Source organism: Podarcis vaucheri, assembly GCF_965113315.1.
Source record: "Podarcis vaucheri genome assembly, chromosome: 7".
Classification (NCBI taxonomy): Eukaryota; Metazoa; Chordata; class Lepidosauria; order Squamata; family Lacertidae; genus Podarcis; species Podarcis vaucheri.
Window position 1 is genome coordinate 20755333 of NC_138765.1, and position 20903 is coordinate 20776235.

Genomic DNA, 20903 nt, shown 5'->3' on the forward strand with positions numbered 1-20903 from the left:
GGCTCAAAAAACCAACATGCTTAACTCTAATTAATGCATGAAGGGGTTAATTATGAATGTTAAGGATATTGAAATGAACCGCAGGGGCTTTAGCAACAAAGTAAAATGTAAGATTGGACTAACAACAGATAAATTAACAGGATATGAATTTGCTGAATTAACTCTTAAAAAGGGATACAAGAACAGGAGACGTGAGGAAGTCGGGAAAATAAGCTAATTGAAAATGAAAAATTAAGAAAGTGGGGATTTTTGTTTTTTGTTACTATATGTGTTTTTATCTTTTTTCTTCTTTTTCCTTTGATGTGTTTAATGTTTTGTATTTTTGTATGGTATTGTTTTTTGTGATTTTGTATTTTCTTTGTCTATGTAAGCTTGTCTATTGTGAAATCTTAATAAAATATTTATTAAAAATAATAATAATAATAATGCATGAAGGGGTTAAGACCATAGACTAAGCTGCCCTGCCAAGCTTATCTTGGGAGGAAGGCTTACCAAACTCTTTGTTCTCTCTATTCCACTGTGTGAATCCTACTGTCTAACTGCAAGTTGGTCAGTAAATCACACTGTTCAAAGTTGTAGTTAATTCTTTATTAGCAAGAATATGATCTTCACAGGCTTGGCTGAGTTTCAGGCCAAATGAGCACAACAGCTTATTACCTGTAGCAGTTACTTCATGAAATCAGTTGCCAAGACTAAGGGTCCCTGCCTCCCCACAGCCGTCAATGTCTCCTTCTCCCCAGTTGTTGTTTAGTCGTGTCCAACTGTTCGTGACCCTATGGACCAGAGCATGCCAGAGCCTCTTCCAAGTGATCAGAGACTGCTCCTGCATGCACACTGCCTTTGCTCTTCCCATTTCATGTCTCTCCTAGTTCTGGGAGTCAGAGGGTAAAGGGAGCTTGCTGCTGCTGCTGCAGCAGCAGCAGCTGAGGGTAACCCCTGTGACTTTTCAGCAGCTTGACTCATCTCTGCCACTGGACCTCCCTCCTCACACTCACCTGCTTCAGCTTCCGCCTCTGATTCTTGACTTCTCTCTGCCACAGACTCTCCCAGCTCACTAAGCCCTGTTACTCCCTTCAGATTCTGACACCTCTTCTCAGTCTTCTCCCTCTGACCTTTCAGCATTGTCTCACCATCACTCCCCAGACTCTGAGCCATTTTCCTTTGGTGGTTCCTCCATTGGTTCCTCCCACCATTCCTCTGTGTCCAATCAGTCCATTAGACCTACTAGCAAGGAGGCTTAGTCTGGATGCTCCAAATTTATACTGCGTGGCTTAAGCAGGCCATCTTTGTGTTTCTATACAAATAATTTAGAAACATTTACCATTTTGGAACCTAAGTTATACTGTCGGTCTTTTATTGCTGCTGTACAGAAAAGCACATGAACCTGACCTTTGAAGAGTTTGTAAGTAAACCATTTTTAATTTACCAAATGTGTGGTCTCTTTCTATGCTAAGGGAAGTGGGGAGCTTTAGAAGCAACTTAGAAGGGATATTTTAAAGGTCTAACAGCTTATATTTCCATTCTTTCCTTCGCTGCATGTTTTGTGATTTTAAATCTCTGCTGGGGCTCTTTCACCAAAGAGTACTTGCCTCAAACCTGGATCTAAGCTTCCAGGGAATTCTCTTTCTGTTTTACCTACCATTTTACCTATCTAGTATTTTATTCCTTTTAACAAAAATTAAAAACCAGCAGAGAGGAGGAGTGAAAATTATGGACTGCATCTGACAAAGAAGACCCATTGAAAGTAGACCCATTGAAATTAATGGGCCTAAGCTATGCTCATTAATTCCAATGGGTCTACATTGAATATGACTAATACTGGACACAGCCCATACTATATAATTAGAGTTGGAAAATAGGGCTCTAGGGCTCGTTCTCACTTCTGCTTATCCCACGTCCAGAAAGTACAGGTCCCAGTGGTTTCCCATTTGACCTGTGCTTTCTAGCTGGCTGGTTTCCTTTCCTTCCCTCCCTTTCACTGTGCAGGATACAACCCATGACATCTGTTTTATTGTAGCCTGCCCTGGGATTGCCTGTTGACAAGAAGCAGGCTGAAAATAGTTTAAGTAGATAAATAAATATTACTTGATTGACGTTTGAAGGGAAAAACACAAACACCCATGAGTACCTTCTGTTGAGATTTCAGAAAGAAGAAGAGTTTGGATTTGATATCCCGCTTTATCACTACCCAAAGGAGTCTCAAAGCGGCTAACATTCTCCTTTCCCTTCCTCCCCCATAAGAAACACTCTGTGAGGTGAGCGGGGCTGAGAGACTTCAAAGAAGTGTGACTAGCCCAAGGTCACCCAGCAGCTGCATGTGGAGGAGCGGGGAATCAAACCCCGTTCACCAGATTACGGGTCTACTGCTCTTAACCACTATACCACACTGGCTCACTAGAGCTAGTGTCAAACTGGAGTAGTGTCAAACATTAGCTGGGGTAAAGGGAGGCCATACCCAAATCTAATCTTGGTTCTCCAACAGTTTAACACTGTTGTTCTACTAGTGAATCTAACACTGGCTGCATGTCTTGCATTCTGTCAGTGTGGTGAGGTTTCTGCTAAATCCTATAGACCCTCAGGTGGACATAGCCCAAGTCTGTCTGTCATCCTTCCTTCCTTCCTTCCTTCCTTCCTTCCTTCCTTCCTTCCTTCCTTCCTTCCTTCCCATTTATATACCACTTCTCTATAGTATAGGATTGCATCTTTAGTTATGCAAAACAAACTCCAGCCAATTTGCTTAATTTACATTATGTCATTTGGTCACACATGTCCTATTTGCTTGCTCCAGTATTTTGAAGTCAGAGAGGGTGTCAGGTACAGCAACAGAGCACAGGGCCAAACTCACTTGGGGTACCTTAGAGCTCTGCAACATGTTGCTCATCTCAGTGGTCGACTCGGATGTCAGAGCCCCAATGACGGCTGCCAGCTTGCTCTGCCCATGGCAATGATAGTTGGGGACGGTTTTATCCTTTGGACTTTTGCTGACCAGGCTGTCATAAGATGGCCTCCCGTAGGAGTAATAAAGATCATATGTGCTGGGAGGCAGGGGGAGCACGGAAGGAGTCCAGTTCCTCTCAGATAAAATGCTAACGGTGGCCTCATGGTTCTTTCTCATGTCGTGACCATCCTCATAGAGCTGGAATCCCAAGGAGACATTGGGAAAGAGATGAGAGTCCTTGTTGAGCTCTTCCACTGCAAACACAAAGGCCAGGACGTGCTGGTAGTTCTTCTTGAGTTTGCTGCATTGGGACAGTGAACCTATTGTGAACTGCCCTGGGAATATTCAGTTAAAAATGTGCTAGACAGACAGACAGTACTCAGAAGGGCATGGGGATGATTTTGCTATGCCTCAGGGATAATGCACCCCTAACCCCCCTAATTGCATGCAGTAGGTATGCAAATATGTATGCATAGATAGATGGGTAGATACTGCAAGAAAGAGACAAGAACAGCATCTTTACAAGTGTTAAGACCTCTGAGTAACTGCTCCTTTGTTAGCCAGATTGCAGGTTAATATTTTAAAAGGCAAAAAAGGTAAATGACCCCTGGATAGTTAAATCCAGTCAAAGGTGACTATGGGTTGTGGCGCTCATCTTGCTTTCAGGCCAAGGGAGGCAGCGTTTGTCCACAGACAGCTTTCCGGGTCATGCGGCCAGCATGACTAAACCACAGAAACCAGAGCGCACAGAAATGCCGTTTACTTTCCTGTCACAGCAGTATCTATTTATTAACTTGCACTGGTATGCTTTCAAACTGCTAGGTTGGCAGGAGCTGGGACAGAGGAATGGGAGCTCATCCCATTGCACAGATTTGAACTACCGACCTTCTGATCAGCAAGCTCAAGAGGCTCAGTGGTTTAGACCACAGCGCCACCCGCTCCCACAGCAGGTTAATAGCACAGGCTGGCAGGCAGATGTTTTGTGAATGGGAGCTAATGGTATGGGGATGATCTCTTGATAACTGGGGATCTGTCTGCCCTTTTCAAAAGAAATGCTGACCAGTACTTGAAGGAGGATTGCATCCCTCTAGGTAAGGGAAGAGGGCAGGGACGAGCGGATGTGCATAGGTGTGAGAGAGAAACAGCAGTAAAAGAGTTATCCTTTTGGGAGAGAGAGAGAGAGAGAGAGAGAGAGAGAGATTATACACTGAGGGCAAACTACACAAGACAGCAATTCATGTTTTAAAAAGTAAATTGTAAAAAAAGTACGGTAAATAACCTGGAAGAAATATTCTCTACAGAAGCTGGGCATTGCTGCTTGCGGAAAACTTTAGACCATTAAAAACAAACAGACACTGAATCTCTAGCAGCATGATATACAGGGTGAGTCCTTTAAAAGAGGCCCTGTGGATACAGAGTACACATGTTCCACAGGGGCTCTTTAAAAGACTCACCCTGTATTTTAGTAAATTTGAAATATTAGGGATTTGTGTATTGACTCTCTGACCCCACACATAAAGAAATGTCCTTCAATTATATGCCACTGAAGAAGACTTTATAGGTTGAAACACGTATGGCATGCTTTTGAAATATGTCTGTTGTGAACAATCTTCACCTTCTGGATTTCAAAGTTTTGAGCAACAATAACTTTTTATTTTATTGCTGTGGTTCAGTTAGCACTTGAAAGACATACTCAGTCAATATAAAAAAATTCCTTCCAGTAGCACCTTAAAGACCAACTAAGTTAGTTCTTGGTATGAGCTTTCGTGTGCATGCACACTTCTTCAGCACACGAAAGCTCATACCAAGAACTAACTTAGTTGGTCTTTAAGGTGCTACTGGAAGGAATTTTTTTATTTTGACTATGGCAGACCAACACGGCTACCTATCTACTTCAGTCAATATAGTTAGACATTTTAGAATATATTTATGTGATATTTCACACTGTGTCTACATTGCAGTGTTGTGAAGTCACATAAAATTGTTCATTCTATTGATTGCTAGCCATAGACTTGCTTTTGTAAAGTTTTTCAATTCTTTCACACCTACATGATAGAAATATATCCTATGCACTTAGGCCTTGACTTCATTCATTCACTTGTATGTATTGATTGCTCGACAAAGCAAAAGCTTGTTCCTACGCCACTTCTGACCTCATCTGCGATAACATCATAGATTTGAGTCTGGCTACAGATGATACTAAATTCAGATGATACATTCTGGTTTCCTAAACAGTGTTAAATACTTACTGACTGACTGTTGCAGAGGAGAAAGGCTGTGGAGCACTTCGGAATTGTTCCTGTTCACCACTTAAAATATTCTGGGATAAAAGGCCACCAATAATATGGGCCCCATCTCTAGAGTAGCCTTCCGTGTAGCTTTTCTTAGGAGTACACAGGGTTTCCTCTCTCATAGCCACAGCAGTGGGAAAAAGCAGTGTGATAAGGATCAAGGACAACATAAGGGCACAGTCAGAGGATCTGAGAGAGCAAGTTCAATGTGGTCCAGCACCGCAGCTGCTCTATTCTGAGCCCTAGAGTGGGTCTACAGTGAGCAAGGTGGAAGATCTTGGCTTTGTTCTATAGACAGGAGCCTTGTCTGGCATAATAAGGGCATGTTTACACCCAGATTCCTGGCCCTTTCAACAACTCTCATTCTTGTTATTGCTTACCAGAGTCCCCTCTGGGTGGACCTCCTTGCGTTGATCATAGTCATTGCAGTGATTCCACCTCCCTGCCCAACGCAGATGCTCCCTGCTGCTCCCTGTGGCCTAGCTCCTTTCACAAATATGTTTATGCTGATGTGCCCCTGTACTGTGGGGACAAGGAATGAAGCAACAGCATGGAGCACCTGTGCCCACAAAAAGTTCCCTTCCTTGCTTTGGCCCTGCTCCGTGTTCCTCCAACGTTGGAAGCGGAACCGGAGTTCACTGGAAACACTGACCTTTTGTTGGTGGTGATGTCACCACAAGGTCCCAGGGTGGGTTGCAAATACAATATTAAATCAGTTAAGATGTACTTTGTTAACTTCATGAAATCAGTGCCCCATCTTTGAGGTTGCCATGAGACGACATCCTGTTTTGCCATTCTAGGAGGAAAGTGCTGGCTCTGCTTCTGTTCAGATTAAGTCCAGGGCTTATGCTTATTCTCTCTCTCTCTCTCTCTCTCTCTCTAAAGCTGCCTAGTTGAGCCAGGTGTGGACTGCTGAGAACGTGGCACCCGCTGGACACCTGGGCTGTGACCTCGGGGTGTAGATAAAACAAAGGAGTCGAGGCACTGAGCCAAAAGAAAAGAACTTGTATCACATTTTCTTAATCACAGAACTTGTTCTCTACTTTCCAAGGTAGGCACAGACACTTTGCCACGCAAATCTGCTGCTATGGAACTCGCCAAATCGCTGCACATCTTTCTGTTCCTCCTGCTGTCTTTTGGTAAGAGAACTGGTGGCAATGTGATGTGGACCTCGGAAGGGCGGTGGTGATCTAGATGCATCATAGGAACACAGGAAACTGCTTTCTCCTGAACCAGACCATTAGTCCATCTAGCTCTGTATTGCCTATGCCAACGCTCTCCAAATTTGTGTCTTTATTGGGCTGCCTTTCCAGGTGAGGCCCACTGCCACAAGGTCCTATACACAGAGAGGCTTTGTATTTGTGGTCAACCACAGGGGGAAGGTATTTTTATGCTGTTTTTTCTTGTATTGTTTTTATTACTCATTTTATGTTAGCCTGCCCCTTATACAGAGACCCAAGAGATTGCTTTCTGAAAGCCTTTGTTCACACATGCGAACAGGTACACCCTGGCATAAATGGTCTGGTTTATTTTGACTGACAATAATAGCTTTCTGACACGATGCTCTCTGTGCACTGGCTGCAAAAATATAAATAAATCAGGAGACAGGAGTTAGATAAAATCTCTATAAATTGTGGTGATTCAAAGGTTTAATTTGAAAACAAGCTGGATTTGAGTTTGTTGATGTCTCTGGTAACCTCTCTATTACACCATGGACGTTGGCTCATATTGTGGATGTATGTATCTGTATGGTTTTATTGGTACTGTTGTTGTGGATTCGTCCTGGCCTATGGCTAGAACAACTTATATTGATTGATGGGTATTCTAATGAAGAATGTTGGTCACCATCCCAGTGGGTTTCTTGGTCTGTGTTGCAGTGTCAGCGCACCGTAACCGGATCATTGGAGGCGAGGAGTGCCCTACAAATAATCATTCTTGGCTCGCTCTGCTCTACGACTCTGACAAGCTTCTATGCTCTGGAATGTTGATCACCCCCGAATGGGTGCTCACGGCTGCTCACTGCTACATTTGGTGAGGAAAATGTATGGTAAAAATCCATTGCCAGGTCTCTGGCTATGCTTCAAGGTGCTTCTTAGGATCTTTAGTGATCAGAGTGTGCGTTTTGAAGGGATCTCATAAGCCTGACAATGGTGCTATGTAAAAGCATAGCACCATTGTCAGGCTTCAGACAATCCGATCCCCCTTCCTCATGGCTGGCAGCAAGAAATGGGAAAACAAGAAGTTCTTACCAAAGGTAATTTATTCAATATTCACAGAGAGAGACGCATGATGGCGCCTCTTAGATAATGGCGTTGCTCCGAGTAAAGTCCCACCCCCTCCATCTCTCCTATTATACGCCATCCCTATCCAGCTCACCTGAGCTTTCTGTTCTACTTTCAGTGCACACCAGACCTGGAAGGGGGTGGTCTGGCATGCTTTCCAAAGACACTGGATCTGTCAGCTGTCTCTCCCCTGGTGCTTCTTCTGCTTCCTCCTCCTCCTGCTCTCCCAGTATTTCCCAGCTTCTCCTTGCTGCAGCCTCTGAACTATGACCTTCTGCAGACCACTGTTCTAAATCCACACGGTGTCCCTCTTCTCTGGGAAGTGCAGGAGGAAGGGGGGTGGTCTCCACCATTCCTCCTCAGTCCAGTCCCTGACAACCATAACAGTTCACCATGTGTATTACGGTCACATCTTACAGGCATTCAGCTTGTGCAGTTTCAACCTTACATGGCGGAAGGCGGGCCAGTGAGAGAGCTTAAAAGTTCTTTTTGCACCAGGCCAGTTTGCAGTTATCCAGCATGGGAAGAGCTTTGAAGCTCTCTCTCTGCCTCGCTGACAGGTAAGGCTTGCTCTGCACGCTGGTCCTAGAAGGCTCTTGCAACATCTTGCAGTGCTGTGCAAGCTCCCACAGATCTCACACTAGCCTCCCTCGGGGCAGAACTAGAATTTGTTTACTTTATTTACTCTATCTATCATCTATCTATCTATCTATCTATCTATCTATCTATCTATCTATCTATCTATCATCTATCTATCTATCTATCTATCTATCTATCTATCATCTATCTATCTATCTATCTATCTATCATCTATCTATCATCTATCTATCTATCTATCTATCTATCTATCTATCTATCTATCTATCTATCTATCTATCTGTTTCCTTACTGACTGTACAAAATCAACACAGAAAGTGTACGCACAAATGATTAGCTACGGACAGAACAATTCTGAATATTCAGTTTATAAATCTATTCCATAACTCGTTTTGTTCACTTAGAAAATATTTAAGTCCTACTGTTTTACCCCACATTCAGAGAAACATGTGTGAGTGGTGCAGACAGATCTGATTAAAAATATATATATTAGTTGGCTCTGACAGCCATGGACTCTGGCTCCACCTGGTGGTGGCCTCCCTGAGTTCCGCCCTACCAGTCTCAATGGGCATCAGTCACCACTACCCAGTGCCACTCTTTAGGTATAGGGACAGCATCATTGCTTGGCAACACCCATGCACAAGAGGGAGATAGTGATAGGCTAGAAGCACACAAAATCTTTAGAAGAAACCAAAACCTTAGAGCAGGCATGTCCAACAGGTAGATCGTGATCTACCAGTAGATCACTGGACGTCTGCAGTAGATCACTGGTAGATCATTGACTCCCCCAAAAGAAGCTGAACAACTGTGGCTCCCCTAAAAAAACCTCAACACTTTACCTCCTCCCTGAAAAAACTTTGACCCACTCCCTCCCCAAAATGGGCCTTCCTCCTTCCTAAAAAAACTCAACAACTTTGACCTGAACCCCAAAAAAGGGGGTAGATCACTGCAAGTTTTTAAATCTGTGAGTAGATCGCAGTCTCTTGGGAGTTGGCCACTCCTGCCCTAGAGGGGTAGAGAACTAGGGTGGCTGTGTGCCCTGCTTTACAGTGGGCAGTCCTTTATTTGAAGATCTCACCAGCTTCAGGCCAGAGTCCATGACAAATATCCACTCCAAACAACAGTGAGACCAACCTGTCCATTCAGGCCTTGCTTTGAGAAAGTCCTGTGGTCTTTGCTTTTTGTCTTCTAGTGGAAACATCCAGGTAAGGCTCGGAGCACACAACAAAGATGACTATGAGCAGTTAAGAGTCAGCACGTTGAAGAAATGCCCCGGTGACAATTGCTCGTGTTTTACCGACGACATCATGCTGATCAAACTGAACAGCTCTGCTGTCATGACTAGCCGTGTGTCTACCATCAACTTGCCCTCCAGCTGCTCCCCGGTGGGAACAGATTGCACTGTGATGGGCTGGGGCACAACCACCACTCCTGAAGGTAAGTACTGTTGGCAGAGTAGCAACATTGCAGCTAGGAAGTAGACTCCAGAGAGGAGCAAGGTCAGGTATTTGTCAAGACATCAAAACTGGCAAAGGCACAGCTTCTTCAACAAGACTGCTATCCTCACTTTACACAGAGCACCTGGGAAGGTTGATGCCTGAAAGGATTCTTGGTTTGGATTCTTCGTCCTCACAATTTAAGTGGGCCCACTGAGCTCGTATGCTCCAAAGTCTCCAAAATCCTGGAGGTGGCACTGCACATAGCCAGATTTGGAAAAATGAGACTATCCTTGTCACCTGCAAATGTGATCTCTCACAAGCATCTAACTAGACAATCCTGGCTTCCATTTTGTTTTCAGAGACATATCCTGACGTTCCTTATTGTGTTAACATTACAATATTTGACAACCTTGTGTGTGAGGCGGCTTACCCATGGGACGTGACTGACAACATGTTTTGTGCAGGATACTTTGACGGAGGCAAAGATTCATGCCGGGTAAGGATATGCCAATTGTGAGCAGGATTGCGAAGTAAGGATCAGGCCTGGTAGATGGGGTGGGAACGGGGGAGCCTGAGGCTTAAAATCTGTTTCCTCACCCTCAATGTGCATTCCTGTACTTGCCTTCTCCATGTATGGTATTATTACATGGAGATGTTGCTTCTCATGCCATGGAACCAGTCTTCCTTAGGAATTCCCAGGGTGAAACTCATGGCCACGTTGACTGTGGCCATAGGTAGTGCCGTTTTTCTAGAAGAAGGGGTCCAAGAACTCATGAACACCTCCCTCTTTCTCTTAGAATGGCAATGGTGCCCACCTGAGAGGTGCTGGAACTGAGTTCCTGCGAGTTCCCCCTGAAGAAAAGCCCTGGCCATAAGGTCCTTTTGTCACACACATCTGTGGAGCTGTCTGGAAGTCTTGGCAGGAGAAACAAGTGGGAATGTGAATGGGCAATAGAGCAAACTAGGTGGAGCTGGTTTACAGAGGGTACAGCTAGCAATGGCACTATGGTTGCTTCCAGACTGCCACGTTTTTGGCATGAGATTCAATCACATACTAACAAATTCAGGCCGTACAATTAAAGCTGTATTGGCACTCTTGCAAAACACAGCTGCTTCCCCAGAAGATCAGACTTTTTGCAATAAGAAAAGTGAAGGGAAAATACACTGGAACGTGCATGATGATCCTTGTTTGACACAACAAAAAAATCAAGATGGGTGCTCAATAAGCAGGCCACCTGGAAGTGAGCTTTGCCTCTGAAGACCAGTTGCTTGGGAACATGAGTAGGAGAGGGCTAATGTATCTGTGCCCTATCTGTGGACTTCCCAGAAGCATCTGGTTTTCCACTGTGCAGGGCTGGCCCAGGACATTTTGGCACCTGAGGCGAACCACAAAATGGCGCCTCCCTCCCTGCCAGGGAAGAAGGGGTGAGTGAAGCTCTACATCAGGAACAAGGGGCGGCGGGGGGGGGGGAGATAAAGATCTACATCAAGATCTACTGCGCCACGGATCCTGCCGCCTGAGGTAGTTGCTTCACCTTGCCTCGTGGATGGGCTGGCCCTGCCACTGTGGGAAATGGGATGATGGGCTAGACAGGCCTTTGCACTGATCCGGCAGGGCTCTTCCTACATTTCTTGTGATAGCTCATCATTTGTTCTCTCAACAGGGTGATTCTGGGGGACCCCTTATCTGTGGTGATGGAGGCCTCCAAGGTGTGGTCTCTTTGGGGGGCTTCCCTTGCGCTGAGCCTGGTGAACCTGGCATCTACATCAAGATCTGCAAATTTCTTGAGTGGATCTGTACTACTATAGCGGAGAATACATTTAAGTCTGGTGCCTGTAAGGATGGAATATTCCATTAGAAACCTCTTGAGCAACATGAGGGGGAATAACTTAGCTGCAACTGCCTCCTTTCCTCCATGCCTTAAGACTGCAGGCCTAGGCATATTTTACCCTGGGAGTAAGACTCATTGAACACGGTGGTACTTACTTTAAGTAAACATGGAGAGGATGGTGCTGTGCAACACCATGCCCCACCTTGAAATCCTGATCTGGTACACATTTACTTAACAGTAAGTCACACTAAACCAAATGAGATCTGTTCCCAGGACAATGAGCATGGGTTGGTGGTCCTATTGTTGTGATGCATGAATTATTCCCTCCCTCAGTGCTAAAATATTGAATCTTCTGATTACGTAACAACCATCGTTTCTGTGCAAACTTCTTGCTCTGAAAGCTAACACCTGAAAAATAAAGTAATCAGCAGAATTTAAGTGTCCATCTCATTTTCTGATCCGGTGCGGGTGGCAGACAGCCCTGACAAGGAGATGTAGAATAGCGCCTTCCCCCTCTAAATGTGCTTATCCCCGAGGCTTAATCTTATCCTCAAGAACAGAAACTTGATAAGGAAGAACGTTTGATTAGTCATCTTTGATGTATCAGAACCAGGGACCAGGATGAACCAATTAATTGTTCTTAAGCCTCGAAGAGCTAGTTGTGTCATGAAGGGAGGACTTAACTCATGGTACCCTCCAGACATTTTGGACTACAACTCCCATCACCCCTGACCATTCACCGTACTAGCTGGAGCTGATAGGGATTGTAGTCCAAAACTTTTCTAAGACACCATGCTGGCTCTCACTGGCTTACATCATACACAGCTCTGTTCTGTGCATGTATAGTTAGAAGTAAGTGCCACTTTGTTCAGTGGGACTTACCCTCTTGCTTTTGCATGGGACTGTAGACTTAGTCTCAGTCACTAGGCAGTTGCCTCAGGCAGCCGATTGTCATGAAAGAGCAGCCCATTGTTATTTAAGCTATTACAGTGGTACCTCGGGTTACATACGCTTCAGGTTACAGACTTCGCTAACCCAGAAATAGTACCTCCGGTTAAGAACTTTGCTTCAGGATGAGAACAGAAATTGTGCTCTGGCAGCGCGGCAGCAGCAGGAAGCCCCATTAGCTAAAGTGGTGCTTCAGGTTAAGAACAGTTTCAGGTTAAGAACGGACCTCCGGAACGAATTAAGTACTTAACCCGAGGTACCACTGTATTATTATTGTACATTACCTGACAGGGAAGGAGAGAGGCACACGTGCCATTTTCCACCTTCGGTGCTAAAATATCCAGATCAGTCTTGGATAATATGTACCTTGACCTGGGCAAGACCATTTGCTGCTCTCCTAAATCAAGTGTGGCCCTCGAGCCCTCTATCTGGCTCATGGGACTCTCCCCAGGCCACACCCCTTAACAGCCCCAACTTTGTATCCTCCTTGCCTGACTGGAATATGGCTGCCTATGATTCTTGCCTGCCTCCGTGGAGAATAGAAAGGGGTGTGTGTAGAAACCAGGCTTCTATAAGGAGATAGAATTTATGCCCACTTATGCCACATTACTAGCCTATGGCCCCTGGAAGGTTGCTTAGGTGGGAGCGTGGCCCTCAAGTCTGAAAAAAGGTTCAGCACCCTTAGCCTAACATGTTTTAGCATGGTATTTCTTCTCAATTAATACATGTAGTGTAATTAAGAAATCCATTGCTTTGATTCGATCCTCAATAGAGCCTTTTGGCGTATTGCAATTTGATAGACTCACATTGCAACTTCTCTATGAAGTCCTGTCACTCAAGGACTGCCATATTAAGGTCAGTTAACAATGTCCTGCAGAGTTTTGTGTTACTCAGAAGTCTTGAATGCTTAACACCAGCAAAAATTGATTCGACAAATTTAACTTCCTAGTGCCATAAAAACAAATACCTTTAAAAATTAAAATTATTTGTGCCTGCTAGCTCTCTAAGGGGTGGCTAATTAAGCAGCACTCTTCCTGTTCCTGTAATCTGAAGCATCTCTGTGAGACTGTAACACACCAGGTGCCTGAAAAGGCTAAATCCCAGGATGCTAATGAAAAAACACACCTCCTTGGTCTACAATTAGAAACTGGGGGGGGGGGGATGAAATGATCTCTCAGGTGGCAGCAGCCAAAAGGAGAAATAAGTAATCAGAAGCCAATTCCATGGGGTGGGACAGGAAGAGAAACAGAGGGAGGAAATAGCTGGTTGGTGAAACAGCTGCAGTGGCAAGGGAGCTGCAGCTGGCAGAAGCAAAACACATGTATCAATTAGTCCTGCTCTAATTCTTTAGAAAAACCTTTGGGGATCTCAACTTATGGGAAGAGTTTTTAAAGTTTTCATGCTTTGGAAACGTTGCCTCAATTGGAATGTGCTTTATCTTTTTGTGTAGATCAGAGGCAGCCAGCTTGTTTCGGATCCATGGGCATTCTTGCATACCAGAGAAACTGTTGAGACCTGTCTGCCCCCACAACCTATTAGGTTGGCTACAACCGTGCTTCTTTCAAGCCTAATTTCAGTCTGTGCAGGAAGGTGGCGTTTTTTAGAATCATAAGAGTTGGAAGGGACCCAAAGGATCATCTAGTTCAACTCCCTGCAACGCGAGAATATGCAGCTGTCCTATACGGGGATTGAACCCGCAACCTTTTTAGCATGTGGTTGGACACAAAACGTGGAAGATTTTTGTGTGTGCATGTGTGCAGTTGGAAAGCTGATAATGTGGAGTTTGGTTTCTAAGAAACCAAAAAACCTGCACTTTCAGTCCACTATCTTGATTCAAAATGGCATCCAACTCTATCCATAGATGAAAACCTGCTCCTTGATCTCAGGAACCATCATATAAAAGGTGGTTTATGGTATCTTCAGAGGTGTCCAAATGCAGAGATCGGACAAATTTCCAAATTATTTAGCAGATTTTTATGAGAGATTTAAAGGAATGGTTATATGAATCACATTGTGCAAGATCAAGCCAATATTAAGCACTTCTAGTTCCACAGAATGGAATGTGCTGACAGATAACATTCCCATTGAAATTGATGGGACTTAAAAGTGCTTGTTCAAAAGCAGATTTAGGACAGCCAAAAGTTGTACCTTCTCATAAAATCTGTAATTAACTGATGGAATTTGCTTTTGAGAACTGTAGCAGCAGCAACTAGTTGAAACAGGTTTTTCTAAAGTACTGGACAAATCCAGGTTTATCAAGGGCTATAATTTCCTCTATGGCTGCATACATCAGCATCTCGAGCACAAGTTGTTATTTGGAGGGTGTTCAATGTTGGACAGGATTAAGTAGCCTCTAGCATTCAAGTCTACTCAAATCCCCTATTCTCTGAATATGGTGAAGTGACTGGGAAGAGCTCAAAATAGGAATTCTGCAGCAGAAGGGACTGTAACTCCAGACCACTGTGGGGGAAAGATCCTTTATTACATGTGCTCATCCACGGACATACACACACACCAGAAATTTACACAAATGAAAGCAGGGCTAAAGTTCACCTGATACAAGGCGAAAGCGGAAGCTACATCACATCAGGACGAGTATCAAAAACCTAGTTTCTACAAGCAAGAAAACACTTTGCTCCCATTTCAACACACTAATACAAACCTGGGGGGAGCCGCAGAAAAGACCCTTCCCACTCCATTCCTCAAATATGTTGCAGAAACAAAGCCCAGCTTGAAGCACTGAAGAATGCTTGATCTCCAGCAAACAGCTGGTTCGTCAAATTGTGACTACTTTGGCTCACAGATAAGTACTGTAGGCTCCAAATCCATTGATAAACCACTGAAAAAAAGTTACAAGCAAGGAGGGAGAATTCTGTGGGTTATGAGGCCAGTCATTATCAAAATGCTTTTGAGTGGCTAGACTCTTCATGGATGCAACATGAGAATCCCATGTAGGTCTGCCAGACTGCATGGCAATCTCCATGCCAGCAGCTCTGAGGGAGGTATGGCAATGACAAGGGGACTCACCGCACAATCAAGGCAAACTACATGGGCAACAGTGGGGCTTGCATGATGTGGAAGTGTTTGACAGCAACAGCTGCCTTGTACCTGCAACATACAGAGTTCACTTCAGTTTATAGGGCTGTTGGGTGTAGTGAGGAGCTAGGCCTGTGGCAGAAGCCCTGAATTCCCCAAAGGTGTTCAAAGTCTGCCCTGCCACACAAAATGTTTTGGGAGTGGTACAAGGTGACTTTTCAAGATTTCCCACACAAATTCTGACAGGATGAGCAGGGCAGGCCATCTCTCCAAATTAAGAGGCACCCCTCTGAACACAAAGCAAGGAGGGGAATCAGGGGAAAACATTATCTTGCCAATCATAAACTGATGGGAGGAGGGCATGGGAGACTGTCTGAGGAGTGGGGGAAGAGGTGAGGAAAAGGTGACTCAGATGCCTCAGACCAACCTGAGGCAGACTGGCAGGTATCATTTTCATCACAGGACCCTTCCCTTCTACATCCTATCAGAATGCTTATATGTACATACATTCCAAAGTCATGCCCACCCCCCACCCCTTTTGAAAAGCTCTCAAGTTCCCTTCATGCTTTGTCCTTTCTCCAACTTATTCCTATAGCATTACTGGACAGAGGGCATTCTTTAAGCTGCAAAAAGGACCAAGCAAGATTTTGAAATTCCCCTTCTTCTCCCCGTTATGTATACACACACAAAAAGTCAGATGATGTGAAGGGTTCTGCTTCAGTTAATGGTCTCCGTGCAGGGAAAGGCTGTGTAAAGGTCTTTTCATGCTCGGCAACTGCACTGTGATTTCTGAGTTTCTCTGGCCCATTTAGGTTTCCCCCGCTCGGCTTGGTAGATAACTAGGTCTTTGATTCTCTCAGTCTGTAAGGAAAACCAAGGACTCATCAGAAATGGTAAACAATTCCAGAAATGTAGAGCTGGCCAAATACATTCAGATGTTCAAAGCAGCCAGGTGAAATGGTGGGCCCAGAAAACCACGATACTCTGTAGCTGACCATATGCTGTCCTTTAAAGATATTCCTAATCCTGGCACCTGAGATGGACAGCCTAATCCTTCATTATAGGTATCATCTATCTATTATTTACGTGAATAAATACACTAGCCTAAGAGTAACACAGGCAAAAACTGTGGTTTAATGTGAATGAGCTGGTGTGAATTTAATGTGATGTGCAAACCAGACTAATGCCTCTTTGGACCAAAATTTATTTATTTATTGCCCTTTCTTCAATTAAGTCAGGGTAGCATCCATGAGTTTCTCCACTCCACCCTGCCTATTTTATCCTAACAACCCTGTAAAATAGGTTATGATGATAGTGCCTGGCACAAGTTACCTAGAGAGCTTCATCGCCGAATTGAACCTGGGCCTCCCTGGCCCTAATCTAACACTCTAAACCTGCCTGTCCCCAACCTTTAGCCATCCAGATGTTGTGGAGACTCCAGCTCCCCTCAGCCCCAACCAGGATGGCCAATGGCCTTGGGTGATGGGAGTGGTAGTCCAGAAACATCTGGAGGGCACTATCTGGGAAGACAGCTGCTCCATCCATTGTGACACACTGTCATCAGGTAATTTTGCACCCCCCCCCAAATTCTAAAACATATATATACCACAAGACCAGCCAACAACCAGGCTCTGATGATAGCTCCCAAAATCTGTTTTCCAGCTGCCAATTCCCTCCCTCCAGCCTTTGACACAGACCAGCACGGTTATTTTAAAGCTCTCAGGTATAAGGATGCTGATTACCAGTGTATTTGTATCTGCATTAAGAAAAAAAACTAGGATACCATGTGGATCTCAAAACATCAGCACATGGAGGATAGCTGTCTTGGTTTGTTCTTCACAGACAACCATATTTTCTTAGCCTATGACCACCATACATGGGAAGCCCAGTTAAAGATTCAATGGCTACTCTTGTGGCTGAAAGTCAGTGAAGTTATACACTCACAAGTCAGTTAAACCTGTGCACACAGAGTTGTTCACATTTTCCATCTTAAAAAGTGGGTTGCCTCTGCAGCATGTAGCAGAAACTTCAAAAGATGCCTGTGTTTCCTTGGCTACTTTCGCTGTGTAATAACCGATAAGGGGTTTCTGGTAGTCCCTAGGTATTTACTTCCCGCTTTGTCAGTCAAAATTCCTGCACATCTCAAAGTCACATGCACAGTCCTTCTAAAATCTAGTTTTTAACATTTCATCAGATCATCACTGCCAGAAGCAGTAAATAGAGAGAACCCATAATGGCAACCAAGCATTCATAGGAGGAGCTCTTAACAGCTTGGCTCTTCACCATCTTGTGAAGTGCTGGGGAGAATTTAGCACACATGCAGGTCAAAAGGGTTGCTTAGAACCCATCCAATGCAGGTGCACTGCAATGTTACTCCCAACAGACCCCAAAGAAAATTTAAGCAATGTACTGAATTAATAATAGTTGCTTCCTGCTACCTACCAATAACCAGTCCTGCTTGTCTGATTCAGTGACTTCAGCGGAGCCAACTCCTTGCTGAAGACCGTTGCCTTGCCCTTTCTGGGTAGGGCCGTCTCCCAGGCTCAGGGTGCAGAAACTGGTAGTCTTCTGCCAGGGCTACAGCCTCATCCCCATTTTCAGGGTGACGTTCCCGAACCCAGCGCTGGACATCCTCTGGGAGGAGGTTCAGGAACTGCTCGAGCACCAACTGCTCCACAATCTCCTCCTTGCTGCGGGCCTCTGGTTTCAACCACTGGAACAGCAGTTCCTGGAGTCGCTCATAGGCCACTTGGGGCCCTTCAGTCTCTTTGTAGGCAAAACCCCGGAAGCGTTTGCGCTGGTTCTCGGAGCCCACATTCGGCAGGCATGGGATGGCTTGCTCCAACTTGGCACATCCTCCAGCCCGGCCAGCAGCCAGACTGCTATGAGCCTGCTGAGCCTCCCCAAAGAGATCTGGCAGGAGCATGGCCCTTCCTGGCTCTCTGGCCTCCTGGCAGACATCCGGCATTTCTTTAAAGATGTCATCATCACCATCATCATCCTCCATCATCCGCTTTGCCCCTTTCCCTTCTCCCAAGGGCAGTACTGGAACTGACACAGAAGCCTCTGCAGCAGGGGGCACCAAGGATTTTTCAGTTTTTGGTTTCTCTTCTTGTTTTACCTGCAGCCTTGGGGCTTGACACTGATCCGTAGGCTGCTGCGTCATCTCCGAATGTTCAGCTCCTCCTCCTGAACACTCACCAGCTGCTTTGGCCTCGCCTCTATCCAAGTCCTGATGCTCAGCCATGTTGGTGTTACCTGGATCCCTCTCCTTTGCAGGGTCACTGCAGGATGCATCTAGGCTCTGCTCATTCACCTTGGTGGCCATTTTCCACAACACGGCTGTTTGCCAACCCTGCAGCTATGCTAGGATGTTTGGTGAACAGAGTACCCGGTAGGTGCTGCTTTTTCTTTGCTTCAAGAAAACTCTGCAAAGGGCAAGGGGTGGAAGAAGAGAGAGAGCAATACAGACACAATTGATATTCAGGCTGTGCTTCAGCATCTGACTAAGACATATTCTGAAATCAAGGGACTTAAAGTTAGTCAAATTCATTGATTCCAATGGCATTACTTAAGAGTATGACTTCATGCAGGGAGGGAGAACCTTTTTTCAGCTTCAAGGCCATATGTCCCATATCAGTGGTGAGTGGGCACCAGAGGCAAAAGTGGACCAAGCAACCAGTGTAAATGCCACCTTTCTATAGTAGGCTAATTTCTACACACATTCCATGCAGACAAAAACATTCAAGGAGGGTGTGAAGGCCAGTGGAATGTATGGCTAGGAGGAGCAGACTGATTCCTGGAGGGCTGCATAAGGCCCTGGTCCTGAGGTTCCTTATATGCTCATTTAGTCTGTATATTCGTTCCAACACATGGCCAGTTCTGGCCAGTTTGATTCATGTGAGAAAATAAAACAAAGTAAGATCTGATTACTCACACATGAGTGGAAAGGGAGGGCTTCCCTGAAATGGCTAAATTGGAGAGATGGGAGGTACCAGAACTCAGTGTGCATGAAGATGCTCCCAAGTTCAACTCAAGCACCCCTATAGATGGAAAGGATTAGGCAGCAGGTGATGGAAAGATCTCTGCTCAAGCCTCTGAAGGGCTAATGGTTCTGTGCTATGGGCTAGATGCTGCTCCAGCATGCTCTCAAATGGGGAAAGCAGGCCCTTAACAAAGTAGATCTGAATTTGCTCCCCGTTTCAATAATGTGACCTAATCAGTGTGTGTGAGATCCCATTATACAGCAAAATCAGTCCAACAGTAAGATCATGGATTCCCCCTAATTTATTCTGCCCATCCCATCGGAAGATGGAAATCTTACAAACTCAATAGAATGGATAAAATACCCCATCTTCAGAAGCCATTTGCACAAAACATTACAGCCTAGGTAAGTTTCCTTAATAGTCTTCCAGTAGGGCTTATTCCCAAGTAAATGCACCTGCGATTTCAGCCTTTAATGTGACTTAAGGTCCTGCATACTGTATAGAGAATGAGCGCCATTGCCTGTCCTGCTTTTCCTCACGGGGGTTACAAAGAACTGCCTGCGCCTTTCCTCCCTGCGCCTATTACGCACAACTGAAGCCAGATGTTCCACTGAGGTCAATGAAGTTTGCTCCTCAGCCACGAAGCTTAGGGTTGCAGCATTAAAATCTCTCACACACACACACACACAAGCACACGCGTGTTAGGAAGAGCGGCATTCTGAAGTGCTCCAAACCTAGACCGGAAACCGATTCCGTCCTCGCGTATGAAAAAATCGGAGAAAACAAAAGTGAAAAACCCGACGCGGTTTCCGTTCCCTTTCTCGATTGGGAGCCCACGTAGGTTTTGCACGACGGGCCGCAGGCGCCCAAACTTATTGAAGCGTCGCTCCGGTGAGGACTGCTCGATTCGGATTCACTCCGCCTCAGTGAGAACAGCCTAATTCGGATTTACCCACCCCTGTTCCTTTAGCAACCAGAAGAGGAAAGTTTCAAAGGGAATGAAAGGAAGAAGCCGGTGCCAACTGCCCCCCTCCCCCCGCATCCCTTTTGTTTTGATCTGGGCAGCTGCGCGTACCTTCACCCAGCCGAGGCCTCCTTCCAACACTCTGGTCCCGCCTCCGGAAGTTTCCCAGGTACTTCCGGGAGAGAGAAAGCAAGAAAGAGCCAATCGCGACTGACGCTTTCTACGCCAAGAAGCCGAACGCGGGAAAGGGCCATAGAGCTATACACCTGCGAAGAACATTCAGGCTTTACTTGGACTGGTAAAAACAACAGGCTTTGGCCATTTAAAAAAAGCGTGACGTGATCCATGACGTGGCCAGGAAGGCGGGGAAAGCTCCAGAACCCACAACTGGGCAATACGTACTTAGGTGGTTGTTGCGGCTCCCCATGGGAGCGTTCGGGGAAACAGACAAAGAAAGAGGGCAGGGCACCATGGAGATTCGGAGGGTAGAGCGACATTTCCGTTTAAACGATTTTTTCCTCTTCCCCCGGAAATGACGCTCATTTGTAATTCTCAGCCCCACCCACCACGACGCTCCCACGTAGTTGGTG

At 45.4% G+C, this 20903-nt stretch overlaps 2 protein-coding genes across 12 annotated transcripts in view; one reads left to right on the forward strand and one right to left on the reverse strand.

Annotated features, from left to right (window-relative positions):
* The window catches only part of LOC309535954 (gilatoxin-like), a 41494-nt gene extending 29682 nt beyond the window's left edge, over positions 1-11812 (forward strand). For 3 of the 10 annotated variants that reach the window (XM_082229461.1, XM_082229466.1, XM_082229465.1), the window contains 5 exons: positions 6281-6368; positions 7107-7260; positions 9301-9545; positions 9907-10043; positions 11212-11812. In XM_082229461.1, the coding sequence (XP_082085587.1) occupies positions 6281-6368; positions 7107-7260; positions 9301-9545; positions 9907-10043; positions 11212-11406 (819 nt within the window). In that variant the 3' untranslated portion in view covers positions 11407-11812. The other 7 variants (XM_082229467.1, XM_082229470.1, XM_082229464.1 and 4 more) reach the window with 7 other exon arrangements.
* A 2978-nt stretch (positions 11813-14790) lies between these two features.
* Positions 14791-20576, reverse strand: LOC309537249 (uncharacterized protein). Of its 2 annotated transcripts, none has more exons than XM_082231973.1 (3): positions 20425-20576; positions 17806-18791; positions 14791-16224 (listed from the first exon to the last, which is right to left on the reverse strand). In XM_082231973.1, exon 2 carries the CDS (start codon positions 18689-18691, stop codon positions 17840-17842), a length of 852 nt encoding a protein of 283 aa, XP_082088099.1. In that variant the 5' UTR covers positions 18692-18791; positions 20425-20576; the 3' UTR covers positions 14791-16224; positions 17806-17839. The 2 variants fall into 2 exon arrangements, with proteins under 2 accessions (XP_082088099.1, XP_082088100.1); XM_082231974.1 differs by lacking the exon at positions 20425-20576 and adding an exon at positions 20306-20382.
* Between the last annotated feature and the right edge of the window lie 327 nt (positions 20577-20903).